This window comes from Antedon mediterranea, chromosome 3 (genome assembly GCF_964355755.1).
Source record: "Antedon mediterranea chromosome 3, ecAntMedi1.1, whole genome shotgun sequence".
Lineage (NCBI taxonomy): Eukaryota > Metazoa > Echinodermata > Crinoidea > Comatulida > Antedonidae > Antedon > Antedon mediterranea.
This window is the reverse complement of record NC_092672.1, coordinates 6,963,543-6,973,807: the sequence shown is the minus strand read 5'-3', so window position 1 is coordinate 6,973,807 and position 10,265 is coordinate 6,963,543. Positions and strand designations below refer to the sequence as shown.

Sequence of the window (10,265 nt, the reverse complement as noted above, 5' to 3'; positions counted from 1 at the left end):
TGTAGTACACACAAAGTTGCTGTTGCAAACTAACATTTGCCACAGTGGCTACCACCAGTTTAGCCGACTGCGCTATACTCTCTGATGCTTTTAAATTACCACGCAATTATAGTGTTTATGTGTACTATGAATTACACAATATAAAATAAAATGAATAATTACCATACTTGTTATAATTACCTGTGGGCATATCTTGTTGGCATATGTAAGCACTGATATTTAATTCGGTACAGACCATTTCTTCTTCTTTCAAACTATTAGATTTAGGCGACCATCTTAGAAATTCACATTCCGGATAGACCTTTTCCCAAAGTAATACATTAATAGTGTTTTCTTCATAACCATACAGTATATCTAAATATTTTGTTATTGTTTGAATTGATGACATAGACACTGAGAGAAATGTCGATCCGTGAGGACAGGAAATATTCGAAATGTTATTAGTAGTTGATTGAATGACAGTTAGGCAGGACTCGTCATTCGGAAACCAATACTCAAGACATCCACCTGCAAAAAAAAAAATGCAAGAGGAACAACTTTACGTCTAAAATTATAATTAAGGTTATACCTCTATTAGAAAAATTTATAAAACATCTTTGTATCCTTGCCATCTGATATGGTTAATTTCATATCACGTGCTGTTAGTCCTACTGCTGCATGGACAATCTTATTTCTCTCTCTCTCTCTGCTCGCTTAGATTAATTAGATATAAAACAGATACGAAACCGATAATAAATATTTTGTTATTCATTGAATTGGGAGAATATTTTCAACTTAATGATAACTAACAAAATGCCAATATTTTTGTTTGATAAATTAAAAATATCTTTATAAACAAACTTGCAGCGAGAATGCAATGCATGTTGACTAGACCAGCTCTTACCATAGAGATGATATTATTTAAAAAAACTATCTTTAAACAATGAAATATCAACTTACCTTCAGCCGGAAACAACGTATTTATACCTACATCTTAAAAAAAGCAATTAAAGAAGATACAGTTATAAAACTACTACATTATTATTTTTTTTAAATAAGTATAAATTTCAGGCACATGTTTTGAAGTAAAAATTATTACATTGGCTGTGGCACAATGTTAATTTGAAATAATTTGGAAAATTAAACGCCGTATTTGTGTAATTATTTGACTATTAAGCAAAGAAATAATTATTTTTTCCATACCAACAGCACAAGATACGGATGCATCCTCAGAGTGCTCACAGTCGTGAGTTCGTGAACTTTTACAAAGTAATAGGTCCGTTTCGTTCCCCGAACACTGCACTTCATCGAGGTGAATTGATCCAATACCAGGACTGTACCTAGCACTGCCGTAAGATGCAATAGCATTTGTAAAACCCAGTTGCCGACAGACGACCTTTGCATCGTCCATGTCCCAATTATCATCGCAAACTGTACCCCACTGCCCACTAATAAATACTTCAACACGACCCGCAGATGGTTGGCTGCCATCGGAAAGTCGAACAAATTCTGTTAAAAAGAATTAATAAACAATAAAAACTAAAATTTAACAGGGATTTAAAAAGAAAATTGAAACTCCCCTTCTTACTTGTTGAACAACTTAAACTGGCGTCTTCATAATGTCTACAATATCCATCACGGTGTTCAGTAGAACGACAGTCCCATAAACTGTTTTCCTCTCCACTACAGTGAAAGTCATTAGCTATGATTGGATCAGTTCCTTCACCAAACGCTGAATAACCATACGCTTTGATGGCTTCAGAGTAGCCTGCCATTCTACATGCAGCATTTGCGTCATTAATGCTCCAATAATCATCACAAACCGTCCACCACGTATGACTCTCATATATCTCTACACGACCAGCGTACTCTACCACAGATCCTTTGAAACGAATACCAACTGTTTAAAATAAAAAAAGAACAAGTTCATATAATATCGGACCACAATAATGATGTAACAACGTCTACATAATTCTCCATTTCGTACTCCTCGCTATACGAGTTATTTCAGGAAAAGAAGGAGTAAACTAACTCTTCCCTGGTCAATTAAACTATTTATTATTTATTACTATTTTTTTAACTGAGGACTTAGCAAGAAGTACCAGCGTCGTATAACTGTTTGTGATACGATAAATTGGTTCTCAAATGGACGCAACGTAAGGACGCTTATGTCGTGCAAGGAATAGGACCGTTATTGTCACTTGTGATTTGTCAACTCACTTGCCCAAGCTATTGTCTTTTTATGTGGTATTCCAGTCGGCGTTTCGTTTAATTTTGTCTCAGCTCAAGTATTATAAGTATGAAACGCCATGTGTGAAACATCTTTTTTACCAATGGAATCGCCGTCTAGATTAGCGTTGTTGTTCCACCACTAGAACTATAGGAGCGAGTCGGCTTCTTCGAACCCATGCCGATATTTTTGGCTCTTTTAGGTACGATAAACGGCGCCCTTGCCTTAACCGCTAGGCAATTTGACTCGCAGAAATGTAGTTTGTCAAGTGAGATGTGTATATTTATAAAGAATATATATTATAATCCATTACCGTCAGAACATGTTAGTTGTACAATATCATTTGTACAATTCACATTTTCAAATTCGCACTCCAGCAGACTTGGTTCAGTGCCAAGACAACGAATCACTTCAGTATCAATTACTAGGCTGGTTCTATTACCACTCTCCCATGACTTAACGCCAAGAAAATGTAGTTCTTTGCAAGCAATTTCTGCGGCTTTCTCGTTCCAATGTTCATTGCAAACATAATTCCAATTACCATTTCTGAAGACTTCGACCAGACCATGATGGCTTCTGTTCTGCATTCGTACTCTCTCTAAGTAAAACATTAAAAAATCAATCCCTCAATTAATTTAATACATTTTTAAATATTTACAGTGTATACTGTATATACAATATGACACAAAAATGACACAATTTATCAATATTTACTTTACAGGTTATAGGATGATAATAATAAACTTTCTGCTGTCATACTTATTCTATAGGTACATGCACGTTGCTTTTGCGCGGATAACCTCATGTAGTATTTTACTTCTTATTTTCTTACAATTTGTTTATTGGTTTTGTCTAATTTTGATTTTTTATTATGGCTGTTTCTTATCAATTATTATTATTATAAAAATACAGTAGATCATAACACTTCCGTTGGGACATCCCTAATGATGGGACACTTTCCAGTGAAACGAACGTGGTGGGGGAGTGGTGTAGGGAGTAAGGGACGGACAAATGCTTTAACATTTATGACCAACCCATATTCAAGGGTCATCCCTAATAATGGGACACTTTCCAGTGAAACGAACGTGGTGGGGGAGTGGTGTAGGGAGTAAGGAACGGACAAATGCTTTAACATTTATGACCAACCCATATTCAAAGGTCATTCCTATAAATAAGACATTTTGTTAGGTTCCGATGTTCCATGTGTAAATGGAGGTAAACTGTAAAGAAGAAAGCATAACCGCCATTCATGAAATACTAATTTTGGTTGGATACCTTAAATCGTTACTGTATGTACTGTAAATTGTGCTTCAAAGGCAACATGCGATAACTACTAAATAGTGTATAGTCTTCTTCAGTAATTGTTCAGATAAACAAACTAGCTATAATCTCACCTGTGTCACATTCGGTAAAATTATATTCATCATAGTCAACATTGTCTAAATAATACCGATAGTTGGTACTCTCAAGCGTAGTTGAATGACTTTCATTTGAATTGTAGCACCGTCGTTGGCTACACGTTAAGCATGGGTCGTTATACTTAATACGGTAGTTGTACTTATGCCTGGCTAGGTGTACACCGGTTGCTTGCTGCTGTAGGCAGATATGCGTAAAGGGATGCATTTCCTCTTCTTCGAATTTGCACACGTATGTCCAGGTACCATTATTATAAAACTGAGCATATCCCGAAGTCATGGAATAGCCATCAACCAACCTTAATCCACCTGCGGAGTTATAAAGAAATTGTATACAACTGTTAAGGAAAGTACTGTACAAAATACCAATGTATACTTGTATACAATGTATATTTCTAAAAACTAAAACGTAAATAGTTCAGTCTAGAATTGTATTGCCTACTTGTTCCGCATGACAAATACACTTTACTTCTACACATCTGAATTGGTCCAGTTTCGAATGAGCAATCTTCGAATCTATTCTCTGTTCCCGAGCAAGAAATGTTACTCGTTACGTTTAGATTGCTGGAGTAATTGACAGAAATTATATCTAAAACGTTGTCAAAGTTAAGTTGTCTACAGACAACTAGTCCAGCTTCAAGGTCAAATTCTTCGAAGCAGACAGTGTGCCATTCAGAGGCTGTATAAACCTCAAGTAGTCCTTCTGACTCAACTTGTCCTCCGGTTAGTTTTACTCCATCTGTAAAAGTTCAAATTGATTTAATTCAAATTAAAGTTAGAATGTTTACAAACTTGAAAGAAATCTTTCATATAGTACTCATTATAATTCTACAAATCAGTACCTTTTAGACACCTAATCCCATATTGATGGTCTCGATATAAATAGGAATACCAACTATAGAAAATCCGACAATCACTTATTTCTTGTTCATTACCCAAACACATAATTCCATAAGAAGACATGCCGTATACAGTTCCAAAGATCCCACATTCCGAAAACTCAGCAGAAGGAAAGTTCAGTGAACGGCAGATTACATCAGCTTCGGGAAGTCGTAGATCCCAAGTTGCTGACCATCGACTATAATATTTAAACTCAACACGACCTTCGTTAGAATTTTCACCAACTAATCGAATATCCACTAAATTACAAAAAAGGAAAGTTAACTATGTATCTAGATAAGTTGCTATAGGCTCCATTCTGATACCTTATTTGTTCAATATTGTAAATTACGTTTATGGGAAGAAAATGTTGTTTTTGGTTCATAAAAACTATAACAACTAGGGTCATCAATATAACTATAAGCCTCTATCTAAGTTTGCAACTTACGTTTTGAGCAGACAACTCCAACATCCTTTGAATGTGTACATTCTGGATCCGCCGTTGAGTTGATAGGACTACATTCGGTACTGTAATCACGGTCAATGCACCCAGTAATTTCTGACCAAATATTTCCAGTTCCTTCTCGAAATCTGTACACTACCTGTTCGTCTGCTCCTTCGTAACCAAGTAACTTGCATAACAGATTAGCGTCGTGTTCGGTCCATCCGACAGAACAGACAGTACCAGTGTAGCCATCATATCCATCCATTTCTATTCGGCCTTCTCTGCCTATTGTACCATCTTCCAAAGTCGGGTAGGCTAGTGCTAGAAATAAAATCATAATGTTATATAGTCGTATGGATCAAGAGGTACAGTATTGTAGTACTTTTGCTATCTTAGAACAGCCAACTACAATACTGTATTTCGCTTGACTACAGTATAGTGTATATAGGCCTATGGATTAAAGGCTACATTAAAAATGTATAAATTCCAAACAATTAAAGTGAACATCATGTGATGTAAATAAGAAACACACTAACTTGAATATGGAAAATCTGACAGTATGATCAGCACCAATGGTCCAAAAATCCAAATCGCCATTTGTACGATATTCATAAGTTCTGAAAATATAGAAAATGAAATTCGGTTAAAAATACCATTTTTTTTTTTTTTTTAAGACCTAAATAAATTCCTGTCACTTGATTGGACGATTGTGGGTCACATGGCGTGCAATAGTACGCACTATGCTTTTTTGTGTACGAAAAAAAAAAACGTTTCGCGGATGAAAAAAAAATCTAGTTTACAAATTACTGTGAAATGCAACAGCGCCACCTGTTGGCTAGGCCTACCTTTTATTTGATTAACATTAATCGAAAAGTAAAGCTCTGTCTACACTATCAAACTAGCTTGTCAAAAAAAGTGTGATGTGCCTAAATATGGTAGTGATACAGTATGTCTAAATATGTATATCACATTTTTTGTCACATACATTTTGATAGTGTAGACAGAGCTTTAGACCATGTCAACATTTTTAAATCTGAATACGAATTTAAATTAACATAATTAAAACTAAATTAATAATAGGTATAGTAATTGGAAACATTATCGTACAGTACCTGTAACTAAACAGAATGATTTGAATTGGATGTCATATAAATCAAATATTGCGTTTTAAACATAAACGCAAGACGTGATTGTTAGTATGTATGTTGAAAGCAAAATGATTTACCTCTTCCGAGCTCACTCCTGCTTATAGGGTTGCAACAGCTTGTTGATAAATGTGCAATTGTTGTTGTGGATATAATGTTATTACAACACCAAAAAGTCAGTGTATAAGCTAGTCTGTCCCAGCAAGCATAAATTAAGTGGTCCTCCTCCAGTGACAGGACTGGGTTCATCGTTATATTATTACTGTGTACTAAATGATGAATGTTCTTTTAACTTTCCTTTCATTGTATTTTTCTTCCTTATTAGATTTGATCATTTTATATTTATAATAATATAATATAGATTGTGTAGGCCTACGGTCCTTTATTTTTTAACAATTCTTTCTATTACATTTTTTCTTTTCTTCCTCTTGATTACTCTCTTTGGTTTGGAGTTGTACATAAATATACGTCTGAGGTACACATTAAATATTCTCTACAGCTCACTATGTCTGTCGGTTGGTCGGTAAACACTAACTTGAGCACGCGACTGCAGCCATGTATATGGCCTTTTTACTTCTAATGAATTGCTTCTACTTGGATTTTTCACGCTGCTGCTTTAGCCAGGTACGTCCAAAGAGGACTACTCATTCAGAAGCTAAAGCAAGCAGCAGTTATAGTTCTCGAGGCCGACGTTTTTAGTACTTTGTAAACTAGGACGGGTCATGCTAAAATTACAAACCCCAAAGCACGTCTGGGAGAAGAGAGTCTGTCAACATAGGCCAGTATTATAATAATTCACTGTCAAATAATTAAAACATTATTTCTGGTATTTACAATGAGTCCCATTTGACTGTCAATCTAGACCGAGTATATAATACTGTAATTCGCTGTCAGATAATCATTGAATTATTATCAAAACAGTCGATATACAGTAATAGTAAAGTTTTTGGTTCTAACAGGATAAAATTTGTTGACACTTGAAGCATCTAAGATTGATGAAGTGACCCCAGACTTGAGCTTAGCAATAAAATAAACTAAAGTTACAAAAATTGAGTCTGTTTAGTATAATAAAGTAATATTATTTAGACATCATTGTTATTTAAATTTGTCAATCATCTTTTACAGATTCAGTATTTTTTATTTTTCAATTTCAATTGCACAATTATGACATATCAAAGTATGAATTATTGTTGTATTTTACTTCAAAAACAAAAGTTATTCACTTCTGTAACAAACAAACAAAATATTTATTCATGTATAAAAACAGAAAAGAAACGTTTAATTATAACCCAAAAACCATTGTCTGACAGAGCTTTAAATTACATTTCTTTCAGGTAAATAATTGTTTGGTTAATGAACAATATCTTTAAAAGCGAGCAGCGTTTTTTGTAAGAAATATTTCTTGTTTAGTTTGTCACCATCTAATATCATCTGTGTTTTGTTTATCATCTGTATATATCGTTGTTTGCTTGCGTTCTTCGCGTTTCAGTGATTTTGCCAGATATTGCGTTAGGAGTATGGGTTCAGACAATCTCCTTGAAGAATAACATTGTAGTCCACCTATCTACCACATCGTAAGCTTAGTTTGACATCTTTTAGTAGAATTAAAACCATTAAATATGTCATCATTCAAGATCTTTTTGAGATCGAGTATAAGGCCTAAATATCGTTAGGCCTCTACTAAAATAAAATAGTGTAAAGCCCAACATGTTCGCAATTTTTTACTTTCGCGATTTAATTTTCTTTATTAATTTGGAGAACAAAAATGGTTGTTCTCTTCATTAAAATCGTCATCATTTAATATCTTTTTGAGATGAAGTATAATTATTATTTTGCTTAAATAATATCGGTAGGCCTCTACTGAAATAAAATACTGTAAAGCTAAAATGTTCGCGATTTGAGAATAAAAATGGTTGTCCTCTTCGCCAAATTATTGGCGAATGTATTTTGCTTTCACTAGGATGGATGTCAAAAAAGGACCTCGAATTATGCAGTGAACATATACAAAATACGTGAATTTATGGATATATAAAAACTAAATAAACATTTGACTACACAGTGAGTGAGGCATGTATGGAGCTTAATTATTAAAAATGAATTGTAGGCTATACGTACCCAATTAAGACATGGTGATACACGTATACTTTGTCATTACCGTCTTTCCAGTTCCACACAAAGCTGATGTCTTTATCAACACCATCGCGTCTGATTTTATTGCTTTCAATTTACTATACTAATTAAATTCATGATTATATAGTGCTCCCTCAGTAGGTGCCAGTGTAGATATTGATTTTTAATCGTAATTAATTGTCTATTGAAACTACGTAGGCCTGCTACGAAACTGAATTTTAAGATGCACTGTTTTTACCCCTCATGGAATGTTACTCATTTATGGGTCACGGGATTCTTAATGAAGAGTTGTTCGAGTTTAATTTTTAAATTTAATCATCACAGTGACATAATCCGACATACTTTTCTAGTACATGAATCAATTGTTGAATAAATTTAAATCTTATTAAGATTTAATCACTAAATTTGTCAAAACTAAGTTTAAATTGCTCAACATAGGTCTGCATAATCATATTAGAACCCCTCCTTTAGGACACCCATATTGGGGGACCACCTATTAGTTTGTTTGATCCCGAAGGGGTTCAACTGTTATGCATTTTAATGCAAAGAAACAAACAAATTTCTTTTGATTGTAGGCCTACTTACATCTTATGTGAGCAGTGCGGTGTAATAAGTTTTAATCTGATTTGATAACAACATTTTCAAGATGGTATTACTGTGGAGCATTTCTGGACTTTGAAAAGATAACCTATGTAATAGTTTATGTGTTTTCTGTAGATAAGATGTAATTAAGACGGCGGTGAGATGATTGTCACCGGCTTAAACATTTTAAGGGACAATTTTAAATGGCAAATTATCATCAATTTTAAACGTTGTACAAATTAATCGTTAGTCTTATGAATAATTATTAATTACAAGTGTGAACCAGTATTGTATATTTCAAACCAACACTCAATTAACTTCAGGTTTTTCTTCATATTATTTCAAATGTTGTGGACACATTGACAAAATAAACACATTACAGGACTTATACAGTGTTTGATTTGCCTGCAGACATCAACAGTAATTACCATTTTAAATATATCACGCGTGCTCATGAATTGTAAGCAAAAATCATGTATTCTCCTGGTATTAATTGGTTTATTTAAGTATAGAACAAACATCTATTATAAGAATATTTCATGGCTTTACCAGAAAAAAAAATGTATTTGAGGAATTACAACTAGTACGAAAGATGTTGACACGTTTGTATCCATATAATGTTTATATATCAATATGTAAATTATTATAATGCATATATAGGCCTACACAGCAATACTAATCTGAAACTTAGACTTGAGTCTCGCACAGACCAAAACGAAAAAATATATAAAGATATTTTATTTTATATTAAAATCTCAAAACGTTTTAATTTCTTTATTCAGTGTAATTAGACAGAAAATAAATACTGCTCGAAGATATCCGGTTTTAGGATTAGTAGTGTGCTAATTGAATTTATTCCAAAGATTTAGTCCTGTAACTATGCTTATAGAAGGAAGAATGTGGATTTTATTAAATGTATTTGGTAGCTATAACAATAAAGAGAAATGGTTTTATATATTCATGAATAGTACCAGTAATATATGATGCATATACCTTTATATGATTCAATATCACAGGCACATTCTGTGTTACAGCATCTCATGCGTTTCACATGTGACGTCTGTATCATATACCTTAACGTAACCTTCCATAATACTTCCACCATGTGTGATATGCATGAGAAAATGTGAAACATGAGAAGCAGTATTCATGTTGTACATATCAAATGTTTGAGTGATTGTATCAATTAAAACTGCATAACAACCATCAACGGCAAGCATGTCATTGACAATATAACAAATGAAAATGAGCTGTTCGACAGAAAACTAGATATGGCGAAAGAAAGACTCTTTCTTGTCAGGACAATGTACTAAACAAGAAAGCTTGTGTGAAGAACGTCAAGATCTGTTAGCAGCTAAATTAAATCTCTAAACTAATAATATGCTGCTGATGACGGCCCATAACATATAAAAATGACTTATAATTAAAAGTAAATTTACACTTTCTGAAGAGGGAATAGT

General features: G+C 33.6%; 1 protein-coding gene and 1 long non-coding RNA gene across 2 annotated transcripts; both read right to left on the bottom strand.

Moving 5' to 3' along the window:
• Positions 1-1,096: 1,096 nt before the first annotated feature.
• LOC140043964 (scavenger receptor cysteine-rich type 1 protein M130-like) lies at positions 1,097-2,679 on the bottom strand (the record flags this gene model as incomplete). Its single annotated transcript, XM_072088449.1, has 3 exons — positions 1,097-1,488; positions 1,568-1,879; positions 2,523-2,679. Coding segments are annotated over 3 exons (861 nt in total), but the record flags the coding sequence as incomplete, so codon positions are not given.
• Positions 2,680-5,154: 2,475 nt separating this feature from the next.
• LOC140044711 (uncharacterized) lies at positions 5,155-8,377 on the bottom strand. Its single transcript, XR_011844483.1, has 3 exons — positions 8,209-8,377; positions 5,485-5,565; positions 5,155-5,269 (listed from the first exon to the last, which is right to left on the bottom strand). It is a non-coding gene; the product is annotated as an uncharacterized lncRNA (long non-coding RNA).
• Positions 8,378-10,265: the final 1,888 nt, after the last annotated feature.